The 21,963-nt window shown below is 50.7% G+C and overlaps 1 protein-coding gene across 1 annotated transcript; it reads right to left on the bottom strand.

Annotated features, from left to right (window-relative positions):
- Window positions 1-5,033: 5,033 nt before the first annotated feature.
- On the bottom strand, window positions 5,034-12,746 carry LOC141172838 (sortilin-related receptor-like). Its single transcript, XM_073657403.1, has 3 exons — window positions 12,553-12,746; window positions 11,844-12,056; window positions 5,034-9,067 (listed from the first exon to the last, which is right to left on the bottom strand). The coding sequence occupies exons 1-3, from the start codon at window positions 12,728-12,730 to the stop codon at window positions 9,000-9,002; spliced, it is 459 nt and encodes a 152-aa protein (XP_073513504.1). The 5' UTR covers window positions 12,731-12,746; the 3' UTR covers window positions 5,034-8,999.
- Between the last annotated feature and the right edge of the window lie 9,217 nt (window positions 12,747-21,963).

Genomic DNA, 21,963 nt, shown 5'->3' with positions numbered 1-21,963 from the left:
CCATTGTACCGACAGCGAATGATGCACCGACCAAACCCAGCGCTGATATCTGGCCGCCATTGTACCGACAGCGAATGATGCACCGACCAAACCCAGCGCCGAGATCTGGCCGCCATTGTACCAACAGCGAATGATGCACCGACCAAACCCAGCGCCGAGATCTGGCCGCCATTGTACCGACAGTGAACGACGCACCGATGAAACCCAGCGCCGAGATCTGGCCGCCATTGTACCGACAGCGAACGATGCACAGATGAAACCCAGTGCTGAGATCTGGACGCCATTATACCGACAGCGAATGATGCACCGACCAAACCCAGCGCCGAGATCTGGCCGCCATTGTACTGACAGTGAACGATGCACCGACGAAACCCAGCGCCGAGATCTGGCCGCCATTGTACCGACAGTGAACGATGCACCGACGAAACCCAGCGCCGAGATCTGGCCGCCATTGTACCGTCAGCGAACGATACACCGACGAAACCCAGCGCCGAGATCTGGCCGCCATTGTACCGACAGTGAACGATGCACCGACGAAACCCAGCGCCGAGATCTGGCCGCCATTGTACCGACAGCGAAAGATGCACCAACGAAACCCAGCGCCGAGATCTGGCCGCCATTGTACCAACAGTGAACGACGCACGGACGAAACCTAGCGCCGAAGATCTGGACACCATTGTACCGACAGCGAACAATGCACCTACGAAACCGAGCGCCGAGATCTGGCCGCCATTGTACCGACAGCGAACGATGCACGGACGAAACCTAGCGCTGAAGATCTGGCCGCCATTGTACCGACAGCGAACGATGCACCTACGAAACCCAGCGCCGAGATCTGGCCGCCATTGTACCGACAGTGAACGACGCACGGACGAAACCTAGCGCTGAAGATCTGGCCGCCATTGTACCGACAGCGAACGATGCACCTACGAAACCCAGCGCCGAGATCTGGCCGCCATTGTACCGACAGTGAACGATGCACAGACGAAACCCAGCGCCGAGATCTGGCAGCCATTGTACCGACAGCGAACGATGCACCGACCAAACCCAGTGCCGAGATCTGGCAGCCATTGTACCGACAGCGAACGATGCACCGACCAAACCCAGTGCCGAGATCTGGCAGCCATTGTACCGACAGCGAACGATGCACCGACCAAACCCAGTGCCGAGATCTGGCCGCCATTGTACCGACAGCGAACGATGCACCTACGAAACCCAGTGCTAAGATCTGGCAGCCATTGTACCGACAGCGAACGATGCACAGACGAAACCCAGCGCAGAGATCTGGCAGCCATTGTACCGACAGCGAACGGTGCACCTACGAAACCCAGTGCTAAGATCTGGCAGCCATTGTACCGACAGCGAACGATGCACAGACGAAACCCAGCGCAGAGATCTGGACGCCATTATACCGACAGTGAATGATGCACAGACGAAACCCAGCGCCGAAGATCTGGCCGCCATTGTACCGACAGTGAACGACGCACGGACGAAACCTAGCGCCGAAGATCTGGCCGCCATTGTACCGACACCGAACGATGCACCTACGAAACCCAGCGCCGAGATCTGGCCGCCATTGTACCGACAGCAAACGATGCACAGACAAAACCCAGTGCCGAGATCTGGCCGCCATTGTACCGACAGTGAACGACGCACGGACGAAACCTAGCGCCGAAGATCTGGCCGCCATTGTACCGACAGCGAACGATGCACCTACGAAACCCAGCGCCGAGATCTGGCCACCATTGTACCGACAGCGAACGATGCACCGATGAAACCCAGCGCCGAGATCTGGCCGCCATTGTACCGACAGCGAACGATGCACCGACGAAACACAGCGCCGAGATCTGGCCACCATTGTACCAACAGCGAACGATGCACCGACGAAACACAGCGCCGAGATCTGGCCACCATTGTACCAACAGCGAACGATGCACCGACGAAACCCAGCGCTGAGATCTGGCCGCCATTGTACCGACAGCGAACGATGAACCTACGAAACCCAGCACCGAGATCTGGCCGCAATTGTACCGACAGCAAACGATGCACCTACGAAACCCAGCGCCGAGATCTGGCCGCCATTGTACCGACAGCGAACGACGCACGGACGAAACCCAGAGCAGAGATCTGACCGATATTGTACCGACAGCGAACGATGCACAGACGAAACCCAGTGCCGAGATCTGGCCGATATTGTACCGACAGTGAACGATGCACCTACGAAACCCAGCGCCGAGATCTGGCCGCCATTGTACCGACAGCGAATGATGCACTGATGAAACCCAGCGCCGAGATCTGGCCGCCATTGTACCGACAGCGAACTATGAACCTACGAAACCCAGTGCCGAGATCTGGCCGCCATTGTACCAACAGCGAACGATGCACCGACGAAACCCAGCGCCGAGATCTGGACGCCATTGTACCGACAGCGAACGATGCACCGATGAAACCCAGCGCCGAAATCTGGCCGCCATTGTACCGACAGCGAAAGATGCACCTACGAAATCCAGCGCCGAGATCTGGCCGCCATTGTACCGACAGCGAAAGATGCACCTACGAAATCCAGCGCCGAGATCTGGCCGCCATTGTACCGACAGCGAATGATGCACTGATGAAACCCAGCGCCGAGATCTGGCCGCCATTGTACCGACAGCGAACTATGAACCTACGAAACCCAGTGCCGAGATCTGGCCGCCATTGTACCAACAGCGAACGATGCACCGACGAAACCCAGCGCCGAGATCTGGACGCCATTGTACCGACAGCGAACGATGTACCGATGAAACCCAGCGCCGAAATCTGCCCGCCATTGTACCGACAGCGAACGATGCACCGACGACACCCAGCGCCGAGATCTGGCCGCCATTGTACCGACAGCGAACGATGCACCGACGAAACCCAGTGCCGAGATCTGGCCGCCATTGTACCAACAGCGAACAATGCACCGATGAAACCCAGCGCCGAGATCTGTCCGCCATTGTACTGACAGTGAACGATGCACCTACAAAATCCAGCGCCGAGATCTGGCCGCCATTGTACCGACAGCGAATGATGCACCGACGAAAGCCAGACCCGAGATCTGGCCGCCATTGTACGGACAGCGAACGATGCACCGACGAAAGCCAGAGCTGAGATCTGGCCACCATTGTACGGACAGTGAACGATGCACCGACGAAACCCAGCGCCGAGATTTGGCCGCCATTGTACCAACAGCGAACGATGCACCGACGAAATCCAGCACAAAGATCTGGCCGCCATTGTACCAACAGTGAACTATGCACCTACGAAATCCAGCGCCGAGATCTGGCCGCCATTGTACCGACAGCGAACGATGAACCTACGAAACCCAGCGCCGAGATCTGGCCGCCATTGTACCGACAGTGAACAACGCACCTACGAAATCCAGCGCCATTGTACCGACAGCGAACGATGCACCGCCGAAAACCAGCGCCGAGATCTGGCCGCCATTGTACTGACAGTGAACGATGCACCGATGAAACCCAGAGCTGAGATCTGGACGCCATTGTACCGACAGCGAAAGATGCACCTACGAAATCCAGCCGCCATTGTACCGACAGCGAATGATGCACTGATGAAACCCAGCGCCGAGATCTGGCCGCCATTGTACAGACTGTGTACAATGCACCAATGACTCACACTAGGAGACAGGTCTCCATAATGGTGTGTTAAAGCAGTTGCATAGGGTTAAATAAACATGGCTGCAGAAATGGCGCCATCCCTGTCCAAAGGTTGGGTGTGATAATACATCTCAGCCCTGTTCACTTTAATAAAGCGAAGCTGCAATACCACACACCACCTGCAGATAGGAGTGGCACTGTTTTTGGATCAAGCTGGAATGTTTTTGTAAATGGACAACCAACTTGATTTGTGGAGATTTCCAAGTTACGGCGGATCGTAGCAGCGGTCGGTGTCGCGGACATCATCCAGAACGACCGCTGTGCGGCACAGATAGGTGAGGTGGCTCTGCACTGGTTGTAGCGTGAAGACACCTGTTCCTGGCTTATCAGCCCTCATTAGTGCACATTATGGAGACCGTGGCGGGATTTTATTGATTTGTGCCAGGTTTTTGAAAATATTTTGGCACAGTTTATGCCAATCGTTGTGTGAACTAAAATTTTTGTGCCACAATGTAGCTTTTCTTGCCACAAGATGGAAAAGTGAGTGAGGGAGGCAGCAAGGTGTTACCGACAGTCAGAGACCGGGGCGACATTGCGGCACATCTGCGCCCAAGATGGAGAAAATCAATAAGAGGCGCGGTGATACATTTGATGAGTTCATTGTAACGAGCTGCAGATATGAGCGCTCGTGTCTCTACAGGGGTCCAGGAATAGACCAGAGGGGCTGCTGGGGTGAAAGGGACAGCAGATGGATACAGCCTGGAAGTCCTGAGCCCTTCATCTGCACACAGAGCTGTTCCTGCCTTGTCCCTCCTCATCAGCAGAGCCGTACAGTAAGGTCTTCACACAGTATGACCTGTGAGGAGGCCTGGAGGGATAGAAGGGACGGTCAAGATCCTGAAGTCCAGCGGGGCCGCTGGATCTACACTACGGAGCCACATATGTCACTAATGAGGGCACAAGGCAGAAACAGGAAGGGAGTTCTGCCCAGTGTTACATTGTATCCATGCCGTACATTCAGGGCTCTGATTTCACCACCATTTCTTGGCTATGACCCCGGATATCGATGCTTGTGACAGATTTAACATGCAGATTCTGTAGTGCGATTGCTGACGTCTGTGGCTCCTGCGGAGTTTCACTTTCCTGATTTTCAGGGTGAACCCCCAGAGGTTATTAGTGCGTGTTGTCCCTTGAAGTCGACATATACTATTTCCTCCCCTCCCCCCCTACCATAGCGCTTGGACTCGCTGGACTCTGCCGCCATCTACAGGACACATCCGACCATCTCCAGTTACCGGATATCCCCCCCCCCCCCACGACGACTTTAGGGAACTACAGCCCCCATCATTCATGTCACTATCACTGCACGATCGGAAATAAATCGAGGACGAAGCGTTTGATCCAAATAAATTTTAATGCGAAGATAAAAACAAACGACAGCGAACATTAAATCCGGAGATTGTGCAAAACACGGAAACATAAAAAAAAGGCACAAAAAGTGGAATAAAAACGTCAGAGGCGGCAGAGCAGGGGGTCCGGGGAGGTGAGGGGTTAATGGCGGCCAGAGTGGCGTCTATTTACAGAGGCGCAGTGCGGCTCCAGGTTTGTGGGGGACTCGCGCACTCCGACCGGACAGGAAACAAATCAGACGGCTCCTTAAAGGGGAACTCCAACCCAAGCGCATCAGAGATAGATCAGGGAATTGCACTATGAGCAACTGCTTAAAGGGAGCGTACAATAGTGCAGCGGTTACACATTCTATCTGTCCCCATGACAACACTGCCTGGAGAAGACAGGTCCCTCTGTGAGCAGCTGCAGCCTTTGGACTTTCCACCCACAAGGGGGCGCTGGCAGGTAGGTGGTAGCGGCGACCTGCTGCTTTCCCTGAGCAATGCATTCTGGGAGAAAGACTATATAATATAAATCGCTCACAATGTAATTCCCTAATGTAGTTTTAGAGGCAACTCAGACGTGGAGCGCCCCTTTAAATACACAGATAGACGGTGATACAATCCTGATAGCAGTAATCAGCGCTGCAGGCGATCAGACTCCCGGGACTTTACTAGTGCAGAGAGGATGAAAGCCGTCGTCTGATTGTCTGCAGCTGCTGGAGATCTATAGGTCCGTTATTGGGGTAACGCACGTTACTGGAATGTATGATAAGCGGACGCCGGGCGCCGCTGCTGCACATCGCCCCACGTCCAGTGATATGGCACAAGTCATCTCGTATTGCTTACAGTCAGGGGAGGGGGACATGAATGTGCAAATCCATCGTACCTCTGCGGGGGGCGCTGAGCGCGGGGACGGGACACAAGAAAACATCACTGCGCGGCTCATCATCACACAGCTTTCACTCACTGACAAAGGATCATCACTCCTACTCCAGACACACCCAGAGCTGCATTCACAATTCTGCTTCAGGCACACCCGGAGCTGCATTCAAAATTCTGCTGACACATGACGTCTTCTGCTCCAATCACACCCAGAGCTGCATTCACAATTCTGCTGACACAACGTCTTCTGCTCCAGACACACCCAGAGCTGCATTCCTAATTCTGCTGACACATGACGTCTTTTGCTCCAGTCATACCCAGAGCTGCATTCACAATTCTGCTGACACATGACGTCTTCTGCTCCAGTCACACCCAGAGCTGCATTCACAATTCTGCTGACACATGACGTCTTCTGCTCCAGTCACATCCAGAGCAGCATTCTTAATTCGTCTGACACATCATGTATTCTGCTCCAGTCACACCCAGAGCTGCATTCACAATTCTGCTGACACATCATGTATTCTGCTCCAGTCACACCCAGAGCTACATTCACAATTCTGCTGACATGTCGTGTCTTTGACACTAGTCACATCCAGAGCTGCATTCACAATGCTTGAGATCAGTTAGCACTATTCAGCGCTCAGAGGTGAAGCCTTCCGTTCTAGGACCCCAGATAAAGTCAGTCCCAGGGGCCAAGCATTCCCTTTGTGCTGTATGTAGAGCTGTGCCCATTGTACACACTGCATCTCCCACAATGCACCACAGCAGAGCACGCTGCGAGCAATCACCGGGGCGACAACTGTGCTGTGAGATTTAGAAAGTGGTAATGAGCAGAATTGTGAGTGCCGCTCTGGATGTAACTAGAGTATAGGACATGCTAACCGTTGTACACGAGGATGATCCCGATAAAGCAGTGTTGGGGGAAGGGATCCCGCACATTATTGTTTTCTCTGGAGAATTTTGGCAATTTTCGATGCTGGTGAATTACAGGATAAAGATAAATAAAAATCAAGAGTAAAAGGCGACGGCCGCGAATCTACAGGTACAAAGCCTCCAAAGCACAAGGCGCACAGAATCACAGAGAAGATACATTGCTACAAGGACGTATCACACCCAGCGGCTCCACCGCCACATGACGCCCCGCCCGCCACCGGCACTACGCTACATTCCTGAGATATCGGGGCCCTGATACAACCTGACTTCTCTGTGCCCATCGGAGAACAGAGAATAACGTCCGTGTGGTGAGAGCGTAATAATGGCGTGGGACCGCTGACCGAAGGGCTCGGAGAACCGCTCAGTGAAGGGTTAAAAAAAGGAAGATATAAGGGGGGCTGCCCTAATATCACCAGTCCTGGGGTGCCACAATCCTCCCAGGGGCCAGCCAGTGAGCCTCGGAGCAGAGGGCCCCCCAAGATTATAAAATGAAGTTCAATCATCAAATAATTAAAAGTTTTATAACTTTCTAAAAAAAAATAAACCACAAAACTTTACATTTCAGTTTCTCGTCATTTACAAAATCTGCAATAGCTGTAAGTGAATGGATCCTTCCTGCTTCCTTCCATTCAGTGGTTGTTCTCCTCCTCACAGGGCTGAGGGTTTGTTACATTGTATTCAGCCTGTAGAATGCAGTGAAACAGTCGGAGGAGCAGCTGTGAGGAGTGGGAGGAGCAGCTGTGAGGAGTGGGAGGAGCAGCTGTGAGGAGTGGGAGGAGCAGCTGTGAGGAGTGGGAGGAGCAGCTGTGAGGAGTGGGAGGAGCAGCTGTGAGGAGTGGGAGGAGCAGCTGTGAGGAGTGGGAGGAGCAGCTGTGAGGAGTCGGAGGAGCAGCTGTGAGGAGTCGGAGGAGCAGCTGTGAGGAGTCGGAGTAACAAGTGTTTCCAGTCACTGAGAGCGAGCGGAGATCTAAGAGCTGGCGAGGAACTGAACAATAAAGGGGACGAGATCAACGCGGAGCGGCACGACCGGCCCGGAGAAACAATGCCGCACCAGTCCCTGCCGCGCACCGGCACACTGTAACGACGGTCAGCTGTGTGGACCTTCGTTCTGCTCCGTCCCCTAAAATCACAGCGAGGAAGAAAGCGCAGGAACCTCAGAATAACAAATCACATGTACGGTATGTCCGGGAACACGCATCATGGGAGGATGGCAGAATTACGAGCGCAGCTCTGTGGCCCCACAACTGGGCATAGCCGCTACAGCTTCAGGTCTGGGAGAAAACCCCTAGGACATGTAAGTGCCGCTTTACTGGCTGTTACCAAGCTTTCCGAGGGTTCTGAATGGCCAGTCCGTCTCGTCATACAGCATTATATCCCATCCCAGGCAGATCTGTCATTCAGGAGAGTGAAAGTGAACGAAGCAGGTTGTTACTCAGCTTTCCAAGAGCCCTGAATGGCTGAAGTGGAGCTAAGCAGTAATTCAAGCCTGTGGGAAAGCTGGGTACTGGCATATGGTTCTGTGCTGGCGCTCCAGTACTCACCCAGCGTTCCCAGAAACCGTTAGTGGGGAATTCTCATGTAAAATGATGACTTACAGTCATACAGAGCACTGGGGGGCACAGTGTGGGGGGCACAGTGTGGGGGTCAACGAGAACAGACAGGATATGAGAGGTCAGCGAAAACGGACCAAAAATATTAACACCTTCAGCGCCGATCCCGGTACCTGGACTCGCCGGCAGAAAACGAGGGCCATTGAGAAGCGACAAGCTGCGGTGCGCGGGCCGGGCTCCTGTACGCAGTCAGTAAGGCACCGCGCAGAGCATCTCCATCCTGCGCGCCCGGACAGCGCGGGCTCCACACACACACATATATATATATATATTACATATATTCACATTTACAGCAGACACAGGGCGAGGGGCGGGTGATGGGCCGAAGGGGCCGCACTCTGCGCACGGCAACGCCGAGATTTGGTTACCAGAAATCCTTATTTTGTATTTCACAGTCGACGACGAAGGTTTTTTTTTTTTTTCTCTTTTTGGCCGATATAAAAATAAGGTATCGCAACTGAAAGTGCCGGAAATCCGACGGGCGGGCGCCCCTCCGAAAAGAAGATATTTACATCATTTTGGTTTAGACCCGGCGGCCGCGAGCTTCACGCTATCACCATGGGGACGTCGTCTGAGAAGCCGGTGATCATCGGAGCGTCGTCATCATCGTCACCTGGAAGGAAAGGAGAAGGCGTCAGCACCACGGACACCACCGCCACAGACACCGCCTCAGACAACGCTGCCGCCGGCCCAGACACCGCCACGAACACAGACACCGCCGCCAACCCCACAGACACCGCCGCCAACCCCACAGACACCGCCACCACCGCCCCAGACACCGCTGCCGCCAGCCCAGACACCGCCGCCAACCCCACAGACACCGCCACCGCCTCAGACACCGCTGCCGCCGGCCCAGACACCGCCACGAACACAGACGCCGCCCCAGACACCGCCACCACCCCGGACATCACCACCGCCCCAGACACTGCTGCCGCCGGCCCAGACACTGCCACGAACACAGACACCGCCGCTGCCCCAGACACCGCTACGGCCAGCCCAGACACCGCTGAAGCCACCCCAGACACCGCTGAAGCCACCCCAGACACCGCTGAAGCCACCCCAGACACCGCTGAAGCCACCCCAGACACCGCCACGAACACAGACACCGCCCCAGACACCGCCACCACCCCGACATCACCACCGCGAACACAGACACCGCCACCACCCCGGACATCATCACCGCGAACACAGACACCGCCACGAACACAGACACCGCCCCAGACACCACCGCCGGCCCAGACACCACCCCGGACACCACTACGGCCAGCCCAGACACCGCCACGAACACAGACACCACCGCCAACCCCACAGACACCGCCGCCAACCCCACAGACACCGCCACCACCGCCCCAGACACCGCTGCCGCCAGCCCAGACACCGCCGCCAACCCCACAGACACCGCTGCCACCAGTCCAGACACCGCCACGAACACAGACGCCGCCCCAGACACCGCCACCACCCCGGACATCACCACCGCCCCAGACACTGCTGCCGCCGGCCCAGACACTGCCACGAACACAGACACCGCCACCGCCTCAGACACCACCACCCCGGACACCGCTACCGCCCCAGACACCACCCCGGACACCACTGAAGCCAGCCCAGACACCACCACCACCCCAGACACCACCCCGGACACCGCTGCCACCCCAGACACCGCTGAAGCCACCCCAGACACCGCTGAAGCCAGCCCAGACACCGCCACGAACACAGACACCGCCCCAGACACCGCCACCACCCCGGACATCACCACCGCGAACACAGACACCGCCACCACCCCGGACATCACCACCGCGAACACAGACACCGCCCCAGACACCACCGCCGGCCCAGACACCGCCACGTACACAGACACCGCCGCCGCCCCAGACACCGCTACGGCCAGCCCAGACACCACCACCGCCCCAGACACCACCCCGGACACCGCTGCCGCCAGCCCAGACACCACCACCGCCCCAGACACCACCCCAGACACCGCTGCCGCCAGCCCAGACACCGCCACGAACACAGACACCGCCACGAACACAGACACCGCTACGAACACAGACACCGCCGCCGCCCCAGACACCACCCCGGACACCGCTACGGCCAGCCCAGACACCGCCGCCGCCCCAGACACCGCTGAAGCCAGCCCAGACACCGCCACGAACACAGACACCGCCCCAGACACCGCTGAAGCCAGCCCAGACACCGCCACGAACACAGACACCGCCCCAGACACCACCCCAAACATCACTGCCGCCACAGACACCGCCCCAGACACCACCCCGAACACCGCTACCACCCCAGACACCGCCCCAGACACCGCCACGAACACAGACACCGCCACGAACACAGACACCGCCCCAGACACCACCGCCGGCCCAGACACCGCCACGTACGCAGACACCGCCACGAACACAGACACCGCCCCAGACACCACCGCCGGCCCAGACACCGCCACGTACACAGACACCGCCGCCGCCCCGGACACCGCTACGGCCAGCCCAGACACCACCACCGCCCCAGACACCACCCCGGACACCGCTGCCACCCCAGACACCGCTGCCGCCAGCCCAGACACCGCCACGAACACAGACACCGCTACGAACACAGACACCGCCCCAGACACCGCCGCCGCCCCAGACACCACCCCGGACACCGCCACGAACACAGACACCGCTACGAACACAGACACCGCCGCCGCCCCAGACACCGCCCCAGACACCACCCCGGACACCGCTACGGCCAGCCCAGACACCGCCACGAACACAGACACCGCCGCCGCCCCAGACACCGCTGAAGCCAGCCCAGACACCGCCACCGCCACCGCCCCAGACACCACCCCGGACTCCGATGCCACCCCAGACACCGCTGCCGCCAGCCCAGACACCGCCACGAACACAGACACCGCTATGAACACAGACACCGCCGCCGCCCCTGACACCACACCGGACACCGCTACGGCCAGCCCAGACACCGCCACGAACACAGACACCGCCGCCGCCCCAGACACCGCTGAAGCCAGCCCAGACACCGCTGAAGCCAGCCCAGACACCGCCACGAACACAGACACCGCCGCCGCCCCAGACACCACCACAAACACAGACACCGCCGCTGCCCCAGACACCGCCACAGACACCACCCCGGACATCGCCACTGCCCCAGACACCGCCACGTACACAGACACTGCTGCCGCCAGCCCAGACACCGCCACGTACACAGACACCGCCGCCGCCCCAGACACCGCTGCTGCCGGCCCAAACACCGCCACAAATACAGACACCGCTGCCCCAGACACCGTTGCCGCCAGCCCACACACCGCCACGAACACAGACACCGCCCCGGACACCGCCACCACAACCACCCTGGACACAGACTTTATACATCGGGATAATCGCTTGTCTTACCTATATCATCCCCGGATGAGAAGATGGCGGCTCCGAGGCGCGAACTGTAGTGACTGTTTGCAAATGCGGTGAAGCTGTTCTGCAGACGCCGGTGTCGCACGTACAATATAACGAAGCCGCAGCCCATGGCCACCAACAGCAGGAAAAGGACCGGGACCACGATCGAAGCCACGTCCGAGGACTGCACGCTGGTGGATGGCAACGGCTCCACGCCTGAAAACCATAGAGGAATGAAGACGTCACAGACACTGAATGTTTCAATCACATTGCCAAAATCTCTGCTTACTGTCAGTGAATAGGACCATCGGGCCGGATCGTTGTGGTAGGTCACCCTAATATGGCTCTAGGTTTCCCGTCTTTTCATTTCCACCTCAGTCTGAAATTCGTTTTGCACTTCGTCCTCTGTTTTCCATTGTGCGTGTAGTTTTTTTTTAACCCATATTTGTGCGGCAGATTCAAGATTTGTGATTTATAAAAAGTCGACCAAATGTTTGAGCAAACATTAGAGTTCAGTGTGATATTTTAATGGATCATGTGACTGATACAATGTAACAATCAGGAGAGAGAGAACTGTGCAGACGAGGACAAGAAGAAGAATACAAGACATGAAAAGGAGAAGAACCATTCACTGACAGTAAGCAGAGGAAGAGAAGAGGCTGAACACACAGGAATCATCAAGAAAGAAGAGCAGCAGCCGCAGAGACCTTACCTGCACCAAGATGGTCATAGAGAAGCAGCGCCGGCTCCCCGCAGATCTGACCGCTGTACACACACCGCGCCTGGACGCTGAACGTGTAACTGTGACCGAGCTTCAGGTTGGAAATCTTAAAGAAGTTCTCAGATGTGTTTCCCAGAGGAATGGAGAGATTACTGGAGATGTCAAACATGTGCACTTCATAACCCTGCACCAGGAGAACAAGGCAGAAGAGTGAGTGCAGCTCTGGAGGATAATACAGAAGGTAACACAGTGACTGCAGCTCTGGAGTATAATACAGAAGGTAACACAGTGACTGCACCAGCAGAATAGTGAGTGCAGCTCTGGAGTATAATACAGGAGGTAACTCAGGATCAGTAATGTATGTACACAGAGACTGCACCAGCAGAATAGTGAGTGCAGCTCTGGAGTATAATACAGGATGTAATTCAGGATCAGTAATGTAATGTATGTACACAGTGACTGCACCAGCAGAATAGTGAGTGCAGCTCTGGAGGATAATACAGAAGGTAACACAGTGACTGCACCAGCAGAATAGTGAGTGCAGCTCTGGAGTATAATACAGGAAGTAACTCAGGATCAGTAATGTAATGTATGTACACAGTGACTGCACCAGCAGAATAGTGAGTGCAGCTCTGGAGTATAATACAGGAAGTAACTCAGGATCAGTAAAGTAATGTATGTACACAGTGACTGCACCAGCAGAATAGTGAGTGCAGCTCTGGAGTATAATACAGGAAGTAACTCAGGATCAGTAATGTAATGTATGTACACAGTGACTGCACCAGCAGAATAGTGAGTGCAGCTCTGGAGTATAATACAGGATGTAACTCAGGATCAGTAATGTAATGTATGTACACAGTGACTGCACCAGCAGAATAGTGAGCGCAGCTCTGGAGTATAATACAGGAGATAACTCAGGATCAGTAATGTAATGTATGTACACAGTGACTGCACCAGCAGAATAGTGAGTGCAGCTCTGGAGTATAATACAGGATGTAACTCAGGATCAGTAATGTAATGTATGTACACAGTGACTGCACCAGCAGAATAGTGAGTGCAGCTCTGGAGTATAATACAGGATGTAACTCAGGATCAGTAATGTAATGTATGTACACAGTGACTGCACCAGCAGAATAGTGAGTGCAGCTCTGGAGTATAATACAGCATGTAACTCAGGATCAGTAATGTAATGTATGTACACAGTGACTGCACTAGCAGAATAGTGAGTGCTGCTCTGGGGTATAATACAGGATGTAACTCAGGATCAGTAATGTAATGTATGTACACAGTGACTGCACCAGCAGAATAGTGAGTGCAGCTCTGGAGTATAATACAGGAAGTAACTCAGGATCAGTAATGTAATGTATGTACACAGTGACTGCACCAGCAGAATAGTGAGTGCAGCTCTGGAGTATAATACAGGAAGTAACTCAGGATCAGTAATGTAATGTATGTACACAGTGACTACACCAGCAGAATAGTGAGTGCAGCTCTGGAGTATAATACAGGAGGTAACTCAGGATCAGTAATGTAATGTATGTACACAGTGACTACACCAGCAGAATAGTGAGTGCAGCTGTGGGGTATAATACAGGAGGTAACTCAGGATCAGTAATGTAATGTATGTACACAGTGACTGCACCAGCAGAATAGTGAGTGCAGCTCTGGAGTATAATACAGGATGTAACTCAGGATCAGTAATGTAATGTATGTACACAGTGACTGCACCAGCAGAATAGTGAGTGCAGCTCTGGAGTATAATACAGGAAGTAACTCAGGATCAGTAATGTAATGTATGTACACAGTGACTGCACCAGCAGAATAGTGAGTGCAGCTCTGGAGTATAATACAGGAGATAACTCAGGATCAGTAATGTAATGTATGTACACAGTGACTGCACCAGCAGAATAGTGAGTGCAGCTCTGGAGTATAATACAGGATGTAACTCAGGATCAGTAATGTAATGTATGTACACAGTGACTGCACCAGCAGAATAGTGAGTGCAGCTCTGGAGTATAATACAGGATGTAACTCAGGATCAGTAATGTAATGTATGTACACAGTGACTGCACCAGCAGAATAGTGAGTGCAGCTCTGGGGTATAATACAGGATGTAACTCAGGATCAGTAATGTAATGTATGTACACAGTGACTGCACCAGCAGAATAGTGAGTGCAGCTCTGGAGTATAATACAGGAAGTAACTCAGGATCAGTAATGTAATGTATGTACACAGTGACTGCACCAGCAGAATAGTGAGTGCAGCTCTTGAGTATAATACAGGAGATAACTCAGGATCAGTAATGTAATGTATGTACACAGTGACTGCACCAGCAGAATAGTGAGTGCAGCTCTGGAGTATAATACAGGAAGTAACTCAGGATCAGTAATGTAATGTATGTACACAGTGACTGCACCAGCAGAATAGTGAGTGCAGCTCTGGAGTATAATACAGGAAGTAACTCAGGATCAGTAATGTAATGTATGTACACAGTGACTGCACCAGCAGAATAGTGAGTGCAGCTCTGGAGTATAATACAGGAAGTAACTCAGGATCAGTAATGTAATGTATGTACACAGTGACTGCACCAGCAGAATAGTGAGTGCAGCTCTGGAGTATAATACAGAAGATAACTCAGGATCAGTAATGTAATGTATGTACACAGTGACTGCACCAGCAGAATAGTGAGTGCAGCTCTGGAGTATAATACAGGATGTAACTCAGGATCAGTAATGTAATGTATGTACACAGTGACTGCACCAGCAGAATAGTGAGTGCAGCTCTGGAGTATAATACAGGATGTAACTCAGGATCAGTAATGTAATGTATGTACACAGTGACTCCACCAGCAGAATAGTGAGTGCAGCTCTGGAGTATAATACAGGAAGTAACTCAGGATCAGTAATGTAATGTATGTACACAGTGACTGCACCAGCAGAATAGTGAGTGCAGCTCTGGAGTATAATACAGGATGTAACTCAGGATCAGTAATGTAATGTATGTACACAGTGACTGCACCAGCAGAATAGTGAGCGCAGCTCTGGAGTATAATACAGGATGTAACTCAGGATCAGTAATGTAATGTATGTACACAGTGACTACACCAGCAGAATAGTGAGTGCAGCTCTGGAGTATAATACAGGAGGTAACTCAGGATCAGTAGTGTAATGTATGTACACAGTGACTACACCAGCAGAATAGTGAGTGCAGCTCTGGAGTATAATACAGGAAGTAACTCAGGATCAGTAATGTAATGTATGTACACAGTGACTGCACCAGCAGAATAGTGAGTGCAGCTCTGGAGTATAATACAGGAAGTAACTCAGGATCAGTAATGTAATGTATGTACACAGTGACTGCACCAGCAGAATAGTGAGTGCAGCTCTGGAGTATAATACAGGAAGTAACTCAGGATCAGTAATGTAATGTATGTACACAGTGACTGCACCAGCAGAATAGTGAGTGCAGCTCTGGAGTATAATACAGGATGTAACTCAGGATCAGTAATGTAATGTATGTACACAGTGACTGCACCAGCAGAATAGTGAGTGCAGCTCTGGAGTATAATACAGGATGTAACTCAGGATCAGTAATGTAATGTATGTACACAGTGACTGCACCAGCAGAATAGTGAGTGCAGCTCTGGAGTATAATACAGGAGGTAACTCAGGATCAGTAATGTAATGTATGTACACAGTGACTGCACCAGCAGAATAGTGAGTGCAGCTCTGGAGTATAATACAGGATGTAACTCAGGATCAGTAATGTAATGTATGTACACAGTGACTGCACCAGCAGAATAGTGAGTGCAGCTCTGGGGTATAATACAGGAGGTAACTCAGGATCAGTAATGTAATGTATGTACACAGTGACTACACCAGCAGAATAGTGAGTGCAGCTGTGGGGTATAATACAGGAGGTAACTCAGGATCAGTAATGTAATGTATGTACACAGTGACTGCACCAGCAGAATAGTGAGTGCAGCTCTGGAGTATAATACAGGAAGTAACTCAGGATCAGTAATGTAATGTATGTACACAGTGACTGCACCAGCAGAATAGTGAGTGCAGCTCTGGAGTATAATACAGGAAGTAACTCAGGATCAGTAATGTAATGTATGTACACAGTGACTGCACCAGCAGAATAGTGAGTGCAGCTCTGGAGTATAATACAGGAAGTAACTCAGGATCAGTAATGTAATGTATGTACACAGTGACTGCACCAGCAGAATAGTGAGTGCAGCTCTGGAGTATAATACAGGAGATAACTCAGGATCAGTAATGTAATGTATGTACACAGTGACTGCACCAGCAGAATAGTGAGTGCAGCTCTGGAGTATAATACAGGATGTAACTCAGGATCAGTAATGTAATGTATGTACACAGTGACTGCACCAGCAGAATAGTGAGTGCAGCTCTGGAGTATAATACAGGATGTAACTCAGGATCAGTAATGTAATGTATGTACACAGTGACTGCACCAGCAGAATAGTGAGCGCAGCTCTGGAGTATAATACAGGAGGTAACTCAGGATCAGTAATGTAATGTATGTACACAGTGACTGCACCAGCAGAATAGTGAGCGCAGCTCTGGAGTATAATACAGGAGGTAACTCAGGATCAGTAATGTAATGTATGTACACAGTGACTGCACCAGCAGAATAGTGAGCGCAGCTCTGGAGTATAATACAGGATGTAACTCAGGATCAGTAATGTAATGTATGTACACAGTGACTGCACCAGCAGAATAGTGAGTGCAGCTCTGGAGTATAACACAGGATGTAACTTAGGATCAGTAATGTAATGTATGTACACAGTGACTGCACCAGCAGAATAGTGAGTGCAGCTCTGGAGTATAATACAGGATGTAACTCAGGATCAGTAATGTAATGTATGTACACAGTGAGTGCACCAGCAGAATAGTGAGTGCAGCTCTGGAGTATAATACAGGATGTAACTCAGGATCAGTAATGTAATGTATGTACACAGTGACTGCACCAGCAGAATAGTGAGTGCAGCTGTGGGGTATAATACAGGAGGTAACTCAGGATCAGTAATGTAATGTATGTACACAGTGACTACACCAGCAGAATAGTGAGTGCAGCTGTGGGGTATAATACAGGAGGTAACTCAGGATCAGTAATGTAATGTATGTACACAGTGACTGCACCAGCAGAATAGTGAGTGCAGCTCTGGGGTATAATACAGGAGGTAACTCAGGATCAGTAATGTAATGTATGTACACAGTGACTGCACCAGCAGAATAGTGAGTGAAGCTGTGGGGTATAATACAGGAGGTAACTCAGGATCAGTAATGTAATGTATGTACACAGTGACTGCACCAGCAGAATAGTGAGTGCAGCTCTGGGGTATAATACAGGAGGTAACTCAGGATCAGTAATGTAATGTATGTACACAGTGACTGCACCAGCAGAATAGTGAGTGCAGCTCTGGAGTATAATACAGGAGATAACTCAGGATCAGTAATGTAATGTATGTACACAGTGACTGCACCAGCAGAATAGTGAGTGCAGCTCTGGAGTATAATACAGGAAGTAACTCAGGATCAGTAATGTAATGTATGTACACAGTGACTGCACCAGCAGAATAGTGAGTGCAGCTCTGGAGTATAATACAGGAAGTAACTCAGGATCAGTAATGTAATGTATGTACACAGTGACTGCACCAGCAGAATAGTGAGTGCAGCTCTGGAGTATAATACAGGAAGTAACTCAGGATCAGTAATGTAATGTATGTACACAGTGACTGCACCAGCAGAATAGTGAGTGCAGCTCTGGAGTATAATACAGAAGATAACTCAGGATCAGTAATGTAATGTATGTACACAGTGACTGCACCAGCAGAATAGTGAGTGCAGCTCTGGAGTATAATACAGGATGTAACTCAGGATCAGTAATGTAATGTATGTACACAGTGACTGCACCAGCAGAATAGTGAGTGCAGCTCTGGAGTATAATACAGGATGTAACTCAGGATCAGTAATGTAATGTATGTACACAGTGACTGCACCAGCAGAATAGTGAGTGCAGCTCTGGAGTATAATACAGGAAGTAACTCAGGATCAGTAATGTAATGTATGTACACAGTGACTGCACCAGCAGAATAGTGAGTGCAGCTCTGGAGTATAATACAGGATGTAACTCAGGATCAGTAATGTAATGTATGTACACAGTGACTGCACCAGCAGAATAGTGAGTGCAGCTCTGGAGTATAATACAGGATGTAACTCAGGATCAGTAATGTAATGTATGTACACAGTGACTGCACCAGCAGAATAGTGAGTGCAGCTCTGGAGTATAATACAGGAGGTAACTCAGGATCAGTAATGTAATGTATGTACACAGTGACTGCACCAGCAGAATAGTGAGTGCAGCTCTGGAGTATAATACAGGAGGTAACTCAGGATCAGTAATGTAATGTATGTACACAGTGACTGCACCAGCAGAATAGTGAGTGCAGCTCTGGAGTATAATACAGGAAGTAACTCAGGATCAGTAATGTAATGTATGTACACAGTGACTGCACCAGCAGAATAGTGAGTGCAGCTCTGGAGTATAATACAGGAAGTAACTCAGGATCAGTAATGTAATGTATGTACACAGTGACTGCACCAGCAGAATAGTGAGTGCAGCTCTGGAGTATAATACAGGAGATAACTCAGGATCAGTAATGTAATGTATGTACACAGTGACTGCACCAGCAGAATAGTGAGTGCAGCTCTGGAGTATAATACAGGAAGTAACTCAGGATCAGTAATGTAATGTATGTACACAGTGACTGCACCAGCAGAATAGTGAGTGCAGCTCTGGAGTATAATACAGGAAGTAACTCAGGATCAGTAATGTAATGTATGTACACAGTGACTGCACCAGCAGAATAGTGAGTGCAGCTCTGGAGTATAATACAGAAGATAACTCAGGATCAGTAATGTAATGTATGTACACAGTGACTGCACCAGCAGAATAGTGAGTGCAGCTCTGGAGTATAATACAGGATGTAACTCAGGATCAGTAATGTAATGTATGTACACAGTGACTGCACCAGCAGAATAGTGAGTGCAGCTCTGGAGTATAATACAGATGTAACTCAGGATCAGTAATGTAATGTATGTACACAGTGACTGCACCAGCAGAATAGTGAGTGCAGCTCTGGAGTATAATACAGGAAGTAACTCAGGATCAGTAATGTAATGTATGTACACAGTGACTGCACCAGCAGAATAGTGAGTGCAGCTCTGGAGTATAATACAGGATGTAACTCAGGATCAGTAATGTAATGTATGTACACAGTGACTGCACCAGCAGAATAGTGAGTGCAGCTCTGGAGTATAATACAGGAGGTAACTCAGGATCAGTAATGTAATGTATGTACACAGTGACTGCACCAGCAGAATAGTGAGTGCAGCTCTGGAGTATAATACAGGAGGTAACTCAGGATCAGTAATGTAATGTATGTACACAGTGACTGCACCAGCAGAATAGTGAGTGCAGCTCTGGAGTATAATACAGGAGGTAACTCAGGATCAGTAATGTAATGTATGTACACAGTGACTGCACCAGCAGAATAGTGAGCGCAGCTCTGGGAGTATAATACAGGAGGTGACTCAGGATCAGTAATGTAATGTATGTACACAGTGACTGCACCAGCAGAATAGTGAGCGCAGCTCTGGAGTATAATACAGGATGTAACTCAGGATCAGTAATGTAATGTATGTACACAGTGACTACACCAGCAGAATAGTGAGTGCAGCTCTGGAGTATAATACAGGAGGTAACTCAGGATCAGTAGTGTAATGTATGTACACAGTGACTACACCAGCAGAATAGTGAGTGCAGCTCTGTGGAGTATAATACAGGAGGTAACTCAGGATCAGTAATGTAATGTATGTACACAGTGACTGCACCAGCAGAATAGTGAGTGCAGCTCTGGAGTATAATACAGGAAGTAACTCAGGATCAGTAATGTAATGTATGTACACAGTGACTGCACCAGCAGAATAGTGAGTGCAGCTCTGGAGTATAATACAGGAAGTAACTCAGGATCAGTAATGTAATGTATGTACACAGTGACTGCACCAGCAGAATAGTGAGTGCAGCTCTGGAGTATAATACAGGAAGTAACTCAGGATCAGTAATGTAATGTATGTACACAGTGACTGCACCAGCAGAATAGTGAGTGCAGCTCTGGAGTATAATACAGGAGGTAACTCAGGATCAGTAATGTAATGTATGTACACAGTGACTGCACCAGCAGAATAGTGAGTGCAGCTCTGGAGTATAATACAGGATGTAACTCAGGATCAGTAATGTAATGTATGTACACAGTGACTGCACCAGCAGAATAGTGAGTGCAGCTCTGGAGTATAATACAGGATGTAACTCAGGATCAGTAATGTAATGTATGTACACAGTGACTGCACCAGCAGAATAGTGAGTGCAGCTCTGGAGTATAATACAGGATGTAACTCAGGATCAGTAATGTAATGTATGTACACAGTGACTGCACCAGCAGAATAGTGAGTGCAGCTCTGGAGTATAATACAGGAGGTAACTCAGGATCAGTAATGTAATGTATGTACACAGTGACTGCACCAGCAGAATAGTGAGTGCAGCTCTGGAGTATAATACAGGAAGTAACTCAGGATCAGTAATGTAATGTATGTACACAGTGACTGCACCAGCAGAATAGTGAGTGCAGCTCTGGAGTATAATACAGGAGGTAACTCAGGATCAGTAATGTAATGTATGTACACAGTGACTGCACCAGCAGAATAGTGAGTGCAGCTCTGGAGTATAATACAGGAGGTAACTCAGGATCAGTAATGTAATGTATGTACACAGTGACTGCACAGCAGAATAGTGAGTGCAGCTCTGGAGTATAATACAGGAGGTAACTCAGGATCAGTAATGTAATGTATGTACACAGTGACTGCACCAGCAGAATAGTGAGTGCAGCTCTGGAGTATAATACAGGATGTAACTCAGGATCAGTAATGTAATGTATGTACACAGTGACTGCACCAGCAGAATAGTGAGTGCAGCTCTGGAGTATAATACAGGAAGTAACTCAGGATCAGTAATGTAATGTATGTACACAGTGACTGCACCAGCAGAATAGTGAGTGCAGCTCTGGAGTATAATACAGGAAGTAACTCAGGATCAGTAATGTAATGTATGTACACAGTGACTGCACCAGCAGAATAGTGAGTGCAGCTCTGGAGTATAATACAGGAAGTAACTCAGGATCAGTAATGTAATGTATGTACACAGTGACTGCACCAGCAGAATAGTGAGTGCAGCTCTGGAGTATATACAGGATGTAACTCAGGATCAGTAATGTAATGTATGTACACAGTGACTGCACCAGCAGAATAGTGAGTGCAG

Source organism: Phyllobates terribilis, unplaced genomic scaffold (assembly GCF_046119375.1).
Source record: "Phyllobates terribilis strain yellow unplaced genomic scaffold, ASM4611937v1 Scaffold_12__6_contigs__length_324123572, whole genome shotgun sequence".
In the NCBI taxonomy this organism is placed as follows: Eukaryota; Metazoa; Chordata; class Amphibia; order Anura; family Dendrobatidae; genus Phyllobates; species Phyllobates terribilis.
This window is presented reverse-complemented; position numbering and strand designations above follow the sequence as displayed.